This window comes from Coenobita brevimanus, chromosome 70 (genome assembly GCF_032717465.1).
Source record: "Coenobita brevimanus isolate Jiangsu-jjx chromosome 70, ASM3271746v2, whole genome shotgun sequence".
Lineage (NCBI taxonomy): Eukaryota > Metazoa > Arthropoda > Malacostraca > Decapoda > Coenobitidae > Coenobita > Coenobita brevimanus.
Genome location: NC_137023.1, coordinates 34,561,562 through 34,578,402, shown reverse-complemented (window position 1 = coordinate 34,578,402; position 16,841 = coordinate 34,561,562). Strand labels below are relative to the sequence as shown.

The following is a 16,841-nucleotide window of genomic DNA, read 5'->3' as shown; positions in this document are numbered from 1 at the left end:
GCAGCCATCCTACTAATGCCTTGAAAGGTTTGTCCACAGATATTTTGCAAGATGCTGCCTTGTAAAAGAGCTGGGCTTGGTTCCGAATAAATCCGCCATTCAGTGGTACACCTTCCTTTTCCTTCCTCATAATGTACACCCCTGCAAATTGACTTAGGACCTACACACAGAATTGTTGTGGGAGAGTTGTCTGTCTTTGCTTTGTATTTCCACCTCAACCAAGTGAATTTTTTTGGGAAGAAGTAACTGGCAACTCCTCTGCTGTTAGCGGGAGGTGGTGAAACACTCAGCATGTTAGTGCTTGCCCAGAAGCGAGAGTGGAAGTATATGTTCCCGTTGCTCGGAACTTGCACCTCCCTCTTTTTTCGTATGCATTACTGTTTGCCCTGTCATTTTCCTAGAGTCGAGTTGTCATGCCTGGAAAGTACTACTCAAGGGATGAGAGGGTCTGTATCATTGCATGGAGGCAGGATAATGTCCCTATCAACACGATTTGTGAACGTACTGGATGCCCAAATTGGACCTTCTTGCTTCAGCGCGCAGCCTGCCACCTGATGACGTACCAGAGCACAAGCGTTGCGGTGGAAAGAAAAGGACGACTTTCAGATGTACAGATACGCTTCTGGAGAGGGAAGTAATCAAGAATCCTCGACTGACAGCAGCAGAATTGAAGAGAATGCATCCCCAGCTGTTACATGACGTCTCAATTCGAACTATCCAACACCGCTTACAGAAGGAGCTGGGTTTGCCAAGCCACACCGCAGCCAAGAAACCGCTTCTCACTGACCGCATGAAGAAGCAACGCATTCAGTTTGCCAAGACATATGCACACTGGACATTGGATGAGTGGAGAAAAGTTATGTTTCTGATGAAAGCACATTTCAAGTGTTCCAGGTGCTTTCTGCCAAGGTTCGTTGCTCTGCCGCCCGTAATCGATATGACCCTGCTTACACTGTGCCGACTGTTAAGCACCCACAATCACTAATGGTATGGGGGTGTTTCTCAGGTGAAATGGGAAGGGGAGGCCTCTACTTTCTTCCTAAGAACTTGGTGATGAATGATGGCCAGTACATTCAAGTTCTGAAAGATCATTTGGTATATTTTTTTTCGCATTCATGGGTGCGACTTTTTCATGCACGATTCAGCTCCATGTCACAAGTCAAGAAAGGTGACAAAATGGCTTCAGGATAATCGGATTGAGGTCCTCGACTGGCCTGGCAACAGTCCGGATCTAAATCCAATAGAAAACTGCTGGGCAAAGATGAAGAAAATCGTGGCAGAGAAGAAGACACGCAATCTGGACAACCTCAAGACTGAACTGACAAATGTTTGGTGCAAAGAAATGTCCTTAGATTACTTTAGAGATCTAAGTGATCCCATGCCAAAATGTATCCAACTGGTCCTGAAAACAAGGGAAACATGATTTCATATTAATGAATGACATTTCATGAGCAAACATTGTGATATACTATGATATCTGTGTTTTTTAATACCTTGTGGGGGGAGGTCCTAAGTCAGTATGTGGTAGCTGATAGGTGGCAAGATACCTTTCCATAAGTATCATCACATTATTACCCACCCGGGAACAGCCAACAAGCTAAGATGCACCATAGGTTTTCACAAGTGCCTTGATGGCATCGTGATTCTTCCAAACAGTCCCCACTGTAGATTCAGACAGTCCTACGGCTTTCCTGATAACTGTGTTCTCTTGTCTTTCCTCCTTCCTCTTGATAATCTCCAACTTGGTTGAGTGCATGAGAAATTTCTTAACTCTTGGGGCTGGAGGCATGGTGCGGCGAAGGTACAGCCCAGGATGGAGCAAAAAAAAAAGCCACATGTTGTATACGACAGGTTAGCTTCAGAGAGCAGATCCTCGTTGTGCACGAGCTATGTCTGTAATGGTGCACCCACTGCCTCCTACCCCAAGCTGCGCAGTAGAATGCTTTGGAATTTCTGCGCATCACCATCACGACACGTGATGGGGGGGGGGGTCGTGCTAATGGAAAATGGTGTTTTTGAGCCACTCCTTGCCTCTACCTCGTGTTTTGTGAGGTAAACTTGCACATTCAAGGTTTTTGGTTATTATTTTTGGTCACTAGCGCACAATGCGATTCGCGCACTCTGACCTTGTGCTGTAGGCAAGCCCGCTGTACTTGAAACTCGTAACTTAGAAATCACGTCTGGTGCTAGTGGAACATGTGGTAATGCGATTCACGCACTCTGACCTTGTGCTGTAGGCGAGCCCGCTGTACTTGAAACTCGTAACTTAGAAATCACGTCTGGTGCTAGTGGAACATGTGGTTCTACTGATGCTGCCAAGGGAAAAGGGTAAGGCATAACCCATCCTTATATGTGAAATTGGACATTATTAAGTACCAAAAGGAGGGGCAGGGAGCATGCAACATCATCAAGGCCCTAAAGCTGTTCCAGTCCACGTTCTCTACGATAATATAGATATCAAATGCTGTCCTAGCAGCATCACAGAACATGCCTACCCTGACTGTTAAATGACTAACCAGAACAAGGGAACCCATAATGGAAGGGATGCAACGTCTCCTAGCACTGTGGGTTAATGAACTTAACCAAGCAAAGCAAACCCAGCATTATAGTTTTATTTGCAATGTGGCTCTTGATCTGTAGAAGGATCTCAGGAATAAGCAAGGAATAGAGGCCAAGGAGGAGTTCAAGGCCAGCACGGATTGGTTTGAGTGGTTTAAGGCCTGTGCTGACCATGCATGGGCAGGCTGCTAGTGCTGACCACGTGACACCTAAGGACTTTCCTGTGAAGATGAAGGCAATCATAGAGGAAGGGGATTATGGGTACTCTCCAAAACAGGTCCTGAACTTTGATGAGATGGGCCTGTTTTGGAAATACAGGTATATCTCTTGGAAGACTTATATAAGCAAGGAAGAATGATGTTTGCCAGGGTTTAAGATAGCCAAGGACTGCCTCCCCCTCCCTCCCTCTTGGTGTGAATGCATGGGGGAACCTTAAGCTCAAACCCCTCTTTGTTTATCATTGGGAGGATCACCAGGCACCAGTAGGGTACGTGAAGGAGAGCCTTGGGGTTATTTGGAAGAGTTTACTCCAAGGCTTAGCCAACCTCAGCATTCTATTGCTCTTACATGGCAAGATACCTGTCCCCCAGTCTGCATGACTATGTCAGCTGGAGCAATCTGGCAAACCACTTCCTCCTCTTGGTTGACATTGCCCTGAGCCACTCTGACAGCATGGAGGACTAGGTGGATAATATCAAAGTGGTATACCTGTCCCAACACAACATCATTGCTCCAGCTAAGGAACCAAGGAGGAATTGCCACTTTAAAGGCCCACTACCCCTGATGCACCATGGAGCAAATGGTGAGGGTGAGTGCATCGGGGGCAGACAGATGCAGTGCGGCATTTTTGGGAAAACAGTTATCCCCAAAATTATCCGGACGCTCCGTATCTGGTCATGCTTCATATACAGATGTTAGGCTTTGGCTCTATTAGGTCCGTATCTGGATTTATTTGTCCCTGACCGGACATAGAAGTTCCAGCTTCGGCAGCCAGCTGGCCCACAAATTTAAAAAAAAATTCCGTTGGATGGCTTGCTCAGGTAATAGACCATAACCCACAAGCTGAGCTAAAATGGCTGTCCGGGCCCCTATCGAATGGTGAAAGTCATCTGGCTGCCGGGATCACTCGTAATGTACTGCCAGCACATGAGTAATACTGACCATAACCCACAGGCTGACTGCAAATGCCCGTCAATCTCCCCACCGAAAGGCCAAAGTAGTCCGGCAGCCAGGGTCACTGGTAAAGTACTGGCAGCATGCGAGTAATACCAAACGCAACCCACAAGCTCACTTGAAACACTCATCCGCCTCCTCGCTGGATGGCCAAAGTCCATTGGCCAGCCTTGCTTCTCCCCCCACCCTGTCCCTCCTCCATCCCCTTGCATGCTTCTGGCTGCCAGGGCCCAGGCTTATCTCCCTCCCCTCCCTGTTCCTCAGTCCTTCCCCCACCATAGTGCTGAGTACCTCCACCAATGAGTTTTTAGTTTTTGGCGATTTATCCAAATACTATTGGTTGTATCAATATTCTGAGAACACCACGAGAAAGGCTAGCTCTTGCATGGTGCAGGCAAAGTTTTGTGCTAGGATGTTGGGAAGTTGTTTGAAGGTATATTTTACTCTTGAACAACTTTATTTTCACTGCATTTCTTTACTTTTACTCATCAGTTTTGTGTTTTTATTAGCTTATCTTACAGTATAAACACCAATGAAGATGTTGGTATACAAGTTATACCAATACAGTATAACCAATTTTCAGGGGCATATTTGGCTGTGGATTAATTTTTTTTTTTTTTTTTTTTTTTTTTTTTGTGCTGTGGAAGCAGCCATAACTCGGTGTCCCAGACTCTTAGCTGTTTTTGCAACCATCTTCAGTAATTTTTTTGTGGATTTTTGTTTTTTATACATTGCTTTCTTAGTGTCTGCCATTACACTGGATATTCCCAAATGTGTTTTGATGTCTGCATAGCTGAAACACCGAAGAAGACTGCCACAATTATGAGGGGTGCATTATAGGTAGGGTATTTGTGGATTTTTGTTTTGTTTTGTTTATGCATTGTTTTCTTAGTGTCTGGCATTACATTGGATATTCCCATGTGTGTTTTGATATGTAAATATAGCTGAAAGACTGGAGAACACTGCCAAAATTAGGAGGGGTACTGGAAGTCAGGTATAATTATTCCCTTGTACATAGGGAAAGGGGAAAAAGAAGTGTATGGTAATCATAGGGGCATTTGTCTTCTTAATGTAATAGGAAAAGTATATGGTATGATACTTATTGACAGAGTTAGGGAAATAACAGAGGAATTAGATGGTGAAGAACAGGAAGGCTTTAAGAAGGGAAGAGGTTTTATTGATCAGATAATCATTCTTAGATCTTTCGTGGAAAAGTGTCTAGAGAAGGGAAAGAAGTTGTATGCGGCCTTCAAGGATTTGGAGAAAGCATATGACAGGGTGGATAGACAAGGATTGTGGAAAGTATTAAGAATATATGGAGTAGATGGGAAGTTGCTGAATGCTGTGAAGAGTATGTATGAGGGTGCTAAGGCTGCAATGCGTGTGGATAATGAACTGAGTGAGTTTTTCTGTTTGAAGGTTGGGTTGAAACAGGGAAGTGTCATATCTCCATGGTTGTTCAGTCTGTATATGGGTGGGGTTATAAAAAAGATACAAGGTAGGGCAGTGGATGTTGGAGTGGCCCTAATGAGAGAGGGCAGCTTTTGGAAACTCCCTGTACTGATGTTTGCAGATGATACTGTGTTGTTATGTGAAGGCAAAGGGGAGCTGTAAGGCTTGCTGGATGAGTTTGGGAGAGTGTATAAGAAACGGAATTTAAAGGTGAATGTAGGGAAGAGTAAAGTTATGGTCTTCGAGAGAGGTGAAGTCAGTGAATGTACAGTGAGATTGGATGATGAAGTGGAAAATGTGAGTACGTTTAAGTACTTGGGTAGTGTGATGAGTAAGGATGGAAGTTTGGAGGATGAAATGCTTGAAAGGGTACAACAAGGAAGAAAGGTTGCTGGTTCCTTGAAGGCAGTGATAAGAAGCAAGGAAGTGAAAAAGTTATTACATGACATTATTGTGATACCAACTCTGACGTATGGAAATGAAGCTTGGACATTATTGGAGGGACGCAAGTCAAGAGTGAGAGCAGTGGAAATGAGTTATTTGAGAGGAGCGTGTGGAGTCACATGGAGAGACAGACTGACAAATGAGGCTGTGAAGGAATGTTGTGGTGTGGATGTGATAGGAAGCATTAGGAGAAACACACTGAGGTGGTTTGGTCATGTGGAGAAGATGGAGAGTGAGAGACTGATGAGGAGAGTGTATGTGAGTGAGGTGGAAGGGGAGTGAGGCAGGGGAAGGCCAAGGATGAGATGAAGGGATGGAGTGGAGAGGTGTACGAGAGAGAGTGGTGTGAATTGGGAGCAGGGAAGTGAAATGGTGGGGGACAGGGTGATGTGGAGGCGATTTGTTTGTGGCCACCCTGTATAAGGGATTAAGGTGTCTGGCAATATATATATATATATATATATATATACACTCAATCCTCATAAACCGTGTGTTTATAAACCACGGATTTGTAATCCGCGGCAAAGTGGCTGTCAGACTGCCAGCACCCTTAAACTGCTGTTAAGTCACGAAAATCGCGGATCTAGGCACTGAAGTGGGTCTTTTCCAAGGAGAATCGTAAACTGTGGCATTCAATTTGATAACCGCGACCCAATAACCAATCACCACCCGTCCCTGGTGGCAAGTGTGCATACTAATGCCGCCATGTTGTTGTTGTTCTGCCCGCCAACCCGCATAGTACAGAGCATCACCGTGCGGTATGAAAGCTACCTGCCTTTTTTTGTGCACTTTCCCCCCACTTCCTACCTTCCATGGCCCCTCCCAAACCCCCGATGAAGTGCTCTAAGTCCTGTGGCATCAAGAAGCAGCCGCCGTTGTCGTACAGTCAACGTTTGGAGCTCATTTGTCGTGTTGAGAAGGGAGAGAAATTTGCAAGCCTGGCGAAAGAATATGGGAGGAATGAGTCGACCATAAGGACGATCTACAAAACCAGGGAGAAACCAAAACAAAACCAGGCAGGCTTTGAGGGCTTCCTGAGGGAGGCTGAGGAGCTGGAGAAGGGAGAACAGCATGAGGGAGCACCCCCACCTCGTGCTGAGAGGTTCTAAGTTCTTCCCAACACCACCCCATTTCATTTACTTAAGCAATATCGTCATAGGATTAAGGTGAGATCCCTTAATCTTGCTTATTTCTATTAAATACAAGCACTGCATATTCCTAAATTTGTATGTTTGTGTTTGATGGTGCCTAGATAGGTGTAGGTAGGGTGCTTTGGAGGGTGGTTAGCCAAAGTCCAGACCCTAATTAATTTTTCACATAAGAGTTATTATTTATAAACCGTGGAATTTGTAATCCGCAGCAGTGGTCCAGACCCAAATTGCTGCGGTTTACAAGGATTGAGTGTATATATATATATATTATTTATATATATATACTCTCTCTCTCTCTCTCTAAACATTTATGCATTGTTTTCTTAGTGTTTAACATTATTTTGGAAATATTATGTGTCTTTTGACATATAAAAATGGCTGAATGATAAGAGAACACTGCCAAAATTAGGAGAGATTCTGTGCATATAGATAGGCTTTTTATGTTCTTTGTTGTTTATGCAGTGTTTTCTTAGTGTTTAGGATTGTATTGCATATTGCAATGTGTATTTTGTTGTCTAAAAAGGGCTGAAAGACTGCAGAACACTTCCAAAATTAGGAAGGGTACTGTACATATTGTTTTATTGTTGCTGTTGTTGTTGTTTATGTGTTGTTTTATTAGTGTTTAGGATTATATTTCATATTCCAATGTGTGTTTTGATGTATAAAAAGAGCCAAAAGACTGCAGAACACTGTCAAAATTAGGATTTTTGTTGTTGTTGTTTATGCATTTTTTTTTTCTTAGTGTTTAGGATTATATTGCATATTGCAATGTGTTTTGATGTCTAAAAACAGCCAAAAGACCACAGAACACTGCCAAAATTAGGAGGTATACTGTACATATAGGTTGGATTTAGGTAGTAGGTTAGGTATGGGTAGGGTATGGGTACAGTTGAGGATATTGCTCTGTATCTGGACATTGTCCGTATCCAGATATGCCTTTGGCTCTGTTATGTCGTATAATTGAGGGATTACTGTAATATAATATCAAGAATGCCATAAACAACATCATGGTGGCATGGAAGGATTTGCAGGCAAGCCCACTGAATGCAGTCTGGCAAAAAAAGTGTGGCCAGAGTGTGTGCACTCCTTCATGGGGTTCCCAGTGGTGGAGAATATTGGATGTGAAATCCTCAACCTCTCGCACAAGGTGGGATTGAGGAGTTTAACAAAGAAGATGTTCAGTAGGTCCTGGACAGCCACACTGAGCAACTCTCAACAGTGGTGCTCATTCAGCTAAGGAAGTGGGTGGCAGAAACACAGAAAGGTGGCGAGGATGGCAGGGAGGACAAGCCCCTTAATGTTCTTGACATAAAGACTGTGAAGAAGTTTCTAGCAAGATGGAGGAGACAGTTGCATACATCCAGGACAAGGGCTGAACCTTGCAAGGAGTGATGCAGTGATATATGGCATCAAGCAACACTTGAGGCCAAACAGGGTGCTCTTGACAACTAAGAAGGCAGCACGGCAGACCACAATCACTTTGTTCCTTCCCCTTGCCACCAGCACTGAGGAAGAGCCAAGGCCATCAGTGAGTGGGATGCAAATGTTATGTCCTGCCTCACTCATCTCAGTCATGTTGTCTCATCTTCACTGCTGCTTGGCTCACCCCCACTCTTTCCTGCCGTCACACTGCCATGCTCTCTGTCACCTTCATTACAATGTTCTCCTCAGCCTCATTGCATCGCTATCCCTTAGCCACACTGCTTTGCTCTCTGCATCTCTCTTCACCTCCTCCTGAGGACCTGGAGCGATTGTCCAGGCCTCCAGCTGTCCCTCAGCCTTGCAGGGGACCATTGGTGATGACTCAGACTGACCTAAAACATATTTCAGGTGGGTGGCTTTTTTTTTTTTTTTTTTTTTTTTTTTTTTTTGGTCATAGGTCCCATCTCAGTCCCCATTGAATCCATGTTATATTGACCTTGCTATGCAATAAATTGCAATGCAGTGGGTTTTTACTTGACACATTTTCACCAGGTTGCGAGGTATGACTACCGTGTGACTTCTGACTGCTTGATAAATAGAAGCTAATGATGGAAGGATATAATTTTCACATGCTTTTATATATCTGGAATGAAATGACAGGTTCCCTGGGAAAAAAAAAAGAAAAAAAAAAGTTGCTTTTATCAGTGGTAGGAATGTTGGCACATGTGTGTGGATGCAGGAGGGGAGTACTTTGAAGGGGATAACTGACTTATGCATCCTTGTGTTCAGTAATACTAATTTTGTCACCTGTTAATAGATTTTTTTTTTTTATTACATCTAGTACATGTTCCAAAAAGACACTAAAAACTTCCGGCACTTACACACAAACCTGGACAGTGTTATAACAGAACATACAAGTCAAGACATAGGAGAGAAGAAACTCATGGTTGAGCTGAAGACAATCATGGATGAGACAAGAGCCTGCACAAGCACATAGTAAGACACTTGCTTAGTGAAGGAAATGAGACATTAATGACACTGGAGAAAGGTCATCATGCCTTGTAAGGCTGGAGATAGGAAACATTGCATCCTCTCCTCAGTTCTCATAAGGTTGGGATGAATCATCATACTCCCATTTCTAATGTCTGGTCGGTGCTAAAAGCAATTTGAAGTGTTCACCTGGAAGTTGCATCTAAATGATGATTATGCAAGTAGATGAGTGTGTTCTTCCAGCACATTTCATTGAGGTAACATGGGAAATGCATCATACAATGCTCACAGTGAGTGCTTAGGCTGTACACTGATAACCAGAAGAAAAGATCATAGTGCATTGGAGGAATTATAACTGGGGATGAGATGCGATTCACCGCTTCCTTACCTCTGTAAATCTGGGATAATTCCTCACGCCACTATTTGTAACACGTGGTTGGAATTATAGAAAGCCTCTTCATTAGGGTGCCTTGAAAGAGGAATTGTAGGTTTTTAGAAATCCAGAAGCCAGTTTTTTTTCGTCCATTAGGAGATAGTGGAAGCACTGTACCAGGCATCCCACCTAAGCAGTCACATGCCTATTCTTTGCCCACTGCTTACCTCCCACTTGGTAGTTGAGCACATTAGTCATTACCTGATAAAGGCAAGAGCATTACAAGGCTTAAACATAGTAGACACATGACTAAGTCTACAAGTTTGGTTTAGGTTTACTGCAGCTCTTGCAACCACTGCAGTGTAAAACAATAGATATAGTTTTGAAATGATAAGCACAGTGAAGTTAAAGCACCATACTCAGAATGATTCATTTACTGAGAACAATTCATACCTGTCAGTGTTCTTGGATGATGCTAGAGGGTGAAAAACCGAGCTTCTCTTCCCAGTGCCATCATGACTGCCTGTTAGAAAAATATTGTTTGTCGTAGAGAAAAAAGTTATATTATTATTACTGGAAATGACATTATGTGTAACAAGTTAACTGAAGATGCTAATTTCCATCCTGCACTTCCCCAGATCCCAATACTCACCTAGCACTGGGAATGAATGTTGCTGACAAAGCCTCAGTTGAAGCTGGAATCAAATCAGCATTGGAAGCTTTGCGGGCACCCCCTTCCTTGGTGGCCAATGCTGCTGGCATCACTAGAGACAATTTCCTTTTGCAAATGGATCAAGCTGCTTTCTCTGATGTCTTGGATGTTAATCTTAAGGTGTGTATTATCATGAACAACAAATTCCTTTTCATTCAGTTTTGTTGTAACAGTGAGTCATGAAAGTCTGTTTATGTAGATCAAGTGTAACACTTTTGCAGATGATGAACACACTGTAGTTTACTTTGGATGCTGCTGGACTTTTTTTTTTTTTTTTTTTTTTTTTTTTTTTTTTTTTTAAGAAGAAAACTTGCTAGGAGTGGCTGAACAGGCTAATAGGCAGTAGCTCATCAGTAGATATTACTGTATTTTCACTCAGTGCTGCGATACTATATTTCATGGTAACTCAGCTTTGAGTGACATGTCAAATGTTTTCCTGTAAACCAGGAAATCATGTAATACCCTGGGTGGTTACCTTACAACCAACCAACATGTGTTCCCTACGTGTCAACAAGTGGGTTTGTGGAGGGTTAGTGCTTCTCCCCAGCAAACAACTAAAAATACAAACAAAATACCTCAGACCAGGACAGACCAACAGGTGAGGACCGAGGGCTGAACAAAGGACGTGGTATGGATTGCAATGTGGAATGTAATGCGGACAAATGCTGAGGCGAAAGAGAGAGAGTGTTCACGTACTTGAGGGTACAAAAGTGGACATGTGTGGATTGACTGAGACTAAATGGAAAGGTGAGAGAGTGGGAGTATGGATGGGGTATATGTGCGAGAGTAGGTGAGAATGAGAGGGCAAAAGAGGGTGTATGTATTGTTGTGTGCAAGAGATGGAAGGAGAATATAAGAGAGTATGGATCAGTTGGTTCAAGGATTGTATGGGTAAGATTGAAAGTAGGAATACAAATGTGGGCGATTGTGTGTCTGTGTATGCGCCAATGCAAGTTAGTGAAATAGAAGAGCTCTGGGCAAATGTGGAAGTGTGCATGGAAAAGTTTGAGAGGAATGAGAGTGTTTTTCATTGGAGTTATTAATAGAAAAGTAGGGAATGTAAAGGTGGATGGAGTAGTTGGTGAACGGGGCATGCCTGAAGAAGTGGATAAGAATGGCAGTGCTCTAGTGGACATTTGTGCAGAGAGGGTGCTGGTGTTAGCCAATTCTCTCTTTAAGCACAAAATGATCCACAGGTTTACATGGTGAGTGATGAGAAAGGTGGGTAGTGAACTGAATGAATGGAAGGCAATGACTGATTCTGTGTGAGTGGATGAGAAAATGTGAATGGATGTAATGGATGCAAGAGCATACAGAGGTTGGGGGAGTGGACTTTCTGACCATCACTTGGAGGTGATGAAAGTCAGGGTTCTAGTGCAATGGAGGAACAGAAGAAGGGAAGGACAGGAGGAAATAGTCCATACAAGGAGGGTAGAAAGGTTGCAAGAGGATAGAAAAAAGGCAGAATATAAGAGATAAGTGGAGGAATGATAAATGTGATTTGGAGCAGATAGGGGAGGTGAGAGGTGTGTACGAAATATTCTCAGGGGAAATCTGCACAGAATATGAGGAGGTGTGTGGAGAGAAGTGAAGGTGAAAGGGGCTGCAAGGAACAGCATGGTAGAATGAAGAGGTGAGACAAGCTGTGGTGCATAAGAAGAAAGCATACAGTGAGTGAATGGGAAGCAGAGGCATGGAGGAAGTTCAGAGATGGAAGAGAGCGTTGTATGCTGAGAGGAAGAGAGAAGTGAAAAGATCAGTAAGAGAGAGTAGGAAGAGAGTGGATGAGGAATTTAGAAAGAATTTGAGTGTAAAGCAGAGGGAATGTAAGAAATGTTCTGGAAGGAAGTAAAGAGAGAAAGGGTGATAAAGAGGTTAGAAGGGGAGTAAAAGATAAAAACAGTAGATTGAGTGGAGAAGGGAGAAAAAGTGAGCTGATGGAAGGAACACTCTAAGGAATTGTTGAACTTAGAGAATGAAAGTAACCTAATGCGAGTATAAGTGGCTGGGGAATGGCTGGAAGAAGGAGGAGGGTGAGAAGGGAGGAAGAGATCAGTAGAATGGAAGTACAGTAGTGGAAATAATGAAGAAAATCAAAATGGGGAATGCCACAGGAATTGATGGGGTATGTGGTGAATTCCTGAAGCATGGAGGAGAGATAGTAGTAGAATAGATATGGAAGATGCGCAGATTGGCCTGTGAGAAAGGTAGAGTCCCAGAGGATTGGAAGTCAGATATAATTATTCCCCTGTACAAAGGAAAAGAGGAAAAAGAAGTCTGTGGTAATCACAGGGGCATTTGTCTTTAGTGTAATAGGAAAAGTACATGGTAGGATGCATATTGACAGAGTTCGGGAAGTAACAGAGGAATCAGTTGAAGAACAGGGAGGTTTTAGGATGGGAAGAGGTTGTGTAGATCGGATATTCATCCTTAGGTCTTCAGTGGAAAAGTTTCTAGAGAAGGAAAGGAAGTTGTATGTTGCCTTCATGGATCTGGAAAAGCATATGACAGAGGGGATAGACCAGGAATGTGGAAAATGTTAAGAATGCCTAGAGTAAATGGGAAGCTGTTGAATGCCGTGAAGCGTATGTATGAGGATGCTAAGGCTGCAATGCGTGTGGATGGTGAATTGCGTGAATTTTTCTATCTGATTGTTGGATTGAAACAGGGATGTGTCATGTCTCCATGGTTGTTCAGTCTTTATATGGATGAGGTTATAAGAGAGATACATGGTAGGGCAGTGAATATTGGAGCAGCCCTAATGAGAGACAGCATTGGAAACTTCCTGCAATGTAGTTTGCAGATTATATTGTACTGCTGAGTGAAGATGAAGGGGAACTGCAAGACTTGGTAAACAAGTTTGGGAGAGTGTGTAGGAAATGGAATCTAAAAATGAGTGCAGGAAGGAATAAAGTTATGGTCTTCGGGAGAAATGAAGAGAAATGAATGTACAGTAAGGTTGGATGATGAGGAAATGGAACATGAGTCCATTTAAACACTTGGGTAGTTTGATGAGTAAGGATGGAAGTTTGGAGGATGAAGTGCTTGAAAGGGTACGACAGGGAAGAAAGGTTGCTGTTTGTTAAAAGCAGCGATAAGAAATAGGGACACGAACATGGAAGTAAAACAGTCACTGCATTGCGATACCAGCTGTAATGTATGGAAGTGAAGCTTGGACCTTGTTGGGAGGACACAAATCAAGAGTGAGAGCAGTGGAAATGAGTTATTTGAGAGGAGCACATAGAGTTACATGGAGAGACAGACAGACAAATAAGGAAGTGAAGGAACATTGTGGTGTCGATGTAGATTTGATAATGTTAGGAGAAGTACATTGAGGTGGTTTGGCCATGTGGAGAGGATGGGGAGCAAGAGACTAAATAGAAAATTGTATGCGAGAGAGGTGGAGGCAGGGAGAGGGAGGGGGAGGCTGAGGATGAGATGGAGGGATGGAGTGGAGAGGTATATGAGAGAGGGGGGTGTGAGCTGGGAGGAGGTCAGTGAAATTGCAGGGGACAGGGCGACTTGGAGGCAATTTGTTTGTGGCCAACCCTTACGGGATTAAGGCATCTGGCAGTAGATAGATAGATAGAAAAGACAAAATTTTCTCTGATAGTGAATTATTGAAGATTTGGGGAAGCTGGGGAACACAACCCCTACCAAAAGCCCTAGGTTTTCTTTCAAAGTTTTCCTTCTCCTAGGTGGACTACTAGCTGATGCGAGCAAGCTCCATCTACCCTGCTAGATGGTTGTTAGCTTGGAAGCTCTTCCTCCCTTTTACCAAGTCTTGTTTTTTGTCCTGCTGAGTGTAGCAGTAGTAGTAGTTTTTCGCTAGGCAGTCTGGCTGAACAGCCCCGAGTCCCTTAGGAAGGCCATGGCCGAGACCGGGCTTTCCCACAGAACTCTCAAAGAGTGTATGTTGTGTTGTTGGCATAGGTGATTGTGTGCAATGTAGTCCTGCTGGGTGTCTATCCACCTTCCTCATTGGGCACAACAAGTGGGGTTGTGTATTTATTTGGTGGTAGCTTGACCATGACACATTTAGTTCTGGTGTACACAGAACTAGTAACAGGCCAGTAGACCTGACCTGACCTGACCTGATCTTACATGCAGTGTGAGAAAGGAGGTCTGGTAATTGAGAGAGTTAAGTTGGTTTAATCTCCCGACTTTACTTGCTGCGCCTTCCATTCTCTTCATTTGCTCTCCCCATCCCCTCCTCCCTTTCACTTTTCCTGCACCATCCTCTCCATTCCCCATTCATTCCCTCTCACCCATCCACTCTCATCCAAACTTCCCCTTCGTCTCCCTCCTACCCACCCATCCACCTACATCTGATATTCCCCTTCGTCTGCCTCCCTCCCACCGATCTACCCTAATTGGAACTTCCTCTTTGTTTCCCTTCCTCCCTCCATTCCCTTATTAGTTGGGGACCGACAATATTTACGTAGGCATATGCAAGCAAAACTAGTTCTTTTGTGACTGGTGGAAGGGATACTTTTGCTTCTCCTTCTTCCCTTCCCTCCTTCTTCACTACTGCCTCCTTTGTACAACTAATGAAAAAGTTGTTTTTGTTTCTCTTCATTCTCTTCCTCAGTCAGTGCTGCTTCCCTGGTGCAACTAATGGAAAGGTAATTTTTTCTTCTCCCTTCCTCACCACTGCCACATCACATACCTTTCCCTACATGCAGTGGTACCTCTCATCTCACAGTTAATAGAGACATCCAAACCTACCATGAGACCCAGTTCCTTGAGAGGCATGAAATATAAAACACTGGTGAATAGTCAAATAGAGACTCTAGGGCCATTAGACATTGGGCTGTTCACTTTCATTTGAAGTATAATTAATAGAAGAAAAAACAGTAATAAATTTCAGCTTTCATGTGATATCTCAATTCTTCATGCCATCCTCGATCGTTTTAACTGTTTGTCTTCTTTTCTTCAACTTTGTACTCTCATAGTTCCCAACCACAACAATGTGATCTCTTGGGCACCACTTTTGAGTTCCAGTTGCTTAGAGAGCTCCATTCCTTTCCCACTTGGTCCCTGTAGCAGTAGAAGCTGTAATACACCATGAAAACTGGTTGCAAAATGAGAATGGGAAGAAAAGAACGAGACAGTGGCCAGCTAGCATACAAGCTGGGAGGTAGTGGTGGCAGGAACACTCCATCAAACATGGCTGCCACCTAATGAGGTGTGCACTGTGCTGCTCACCAAAAATTAATGCTCCATCAGATACGAACGTGTGAGTTTCAAGGCTTTGGGGATGAAATATGAGAATGGTAGAGATTTAACCCCTTAAACGCAGATCGTCGCGTTTGCGACGCTCGGCCAAAAGGACATGACGGCGGGTCGTCGCGTTTGCGATTCTAGTAAATTTTGAATAACCGTGGGCAAGCAGGCTCCAGCTGGTATTGTCTATCAGTACCACCACCCTCTAGCTACAACTAGCATACTTTACCTTTGTACTACTGACCTCAGTTGTTGCCAAATATCGCGTTTTCCCCCCGTCCCCCCCCCCACCACGGCCCGGCCAGCCTGGCTGTGATACATGGCAGCGCTCTGAGCGCTCAGAACTGTAAATCTGCGCTCTCCTCTCAGAAGCAGTTTATGCCACCAGGAAACGCTTGTTTCCCCAGTTGTAACACTAGCTTTTTTTCTCACGGTTTGCCCCTGTTTAGCGTCAGTTTACTGCAGGCTTTCAAAGTGACATTATGGCGAGTTCTAGCTCTTCCCAGTCAGTGCAAGCGGCCGACAGGAACGAGAATAAAGTGGCGGACATAAGGCAGAATAAAAAGCGCGCCGTGGTGATCTTTTGGGAAGTAATATGATTGAAAATAATGTAGTATACATGTTTTTAGCTGTGAAAATGGAAATGTTTGTTGAGTGACGGGAAGACCGCCGCCACAGTGCATGTCGGCCGTACGCTCCGTTGATTTTAGCCTTATTTTCAGTGCTTATTGTACAAATACGGATTCCTAACTACCTTTACGTTGTAGTATAAAGTTTGCTGTGACAGAATGAGGCTGTGGTAGAGGGGAAACCGGGTTGCTGGAGGTGTGAAAGTGAAGATTTGGTTACCCAACTTTGCTAGTCTCCACAAGTCCCTGGGTAGTCCACGAAGGCTCAACACCTGTCTCTGGAGAAAGCTGGATGTAAGTACTATCTGCCATACCAAGTATAATGTTCTAGGGTTAATCTCTGATTTTTGGCGAATATTTTCCAACAGGTACTCAGACCGCGATACAACCCCGCCACTCGGGGGGGAACGACTGTACACAGCCGCGTTTAAGGGGTTAATCTACCTGTCTATCTATCTATTGCCAGACGCCTCAATCCCGTTTGGGGTGGCCACAAACAAATCGCCTCCAAGTCGCCCTGTCCCCTGCCATTTCACTGCCCTGCTCCCAACTCACACCCTCCTCTCTCATATACCTCTCCACACCATCCCTCCATCTCATCCTCGGCCTCCCCCTCCCTCTTCCCCCCTCCACCTCACTCACATACACTCTCTTCGTCAGTCTTTCACCCTCCATCCTCTCCAAATGGCCAAAACACTTCAGTGTGTTCC

General features: G+C 44.0%; 1 protein-coding gene across 1 annotated transcript in view; it reads left to right on the top strand.

Annotated features, from left to right (window-relative positions):
• LOC145406316 ((3R)-3-hydroxyacyl-CoA dehydrogenase) overlaps positions 1 to 16,841 on the top strand; it is a 158,100-nt gene that overhangs the window by 89,872 nt on the left and 51,387 nt on the right. The window contains exon 3 of the mRNA XM_080277479.1: positions 10,203 to 10,396. Coding sequence (XP_080133605.1) covers positions 10,203 to 10,396 — 194 coding nt within the window. The remainder of the gene's footprint in view (positions 1 to 10,202; positions 10,397 to 16,841) is intronic.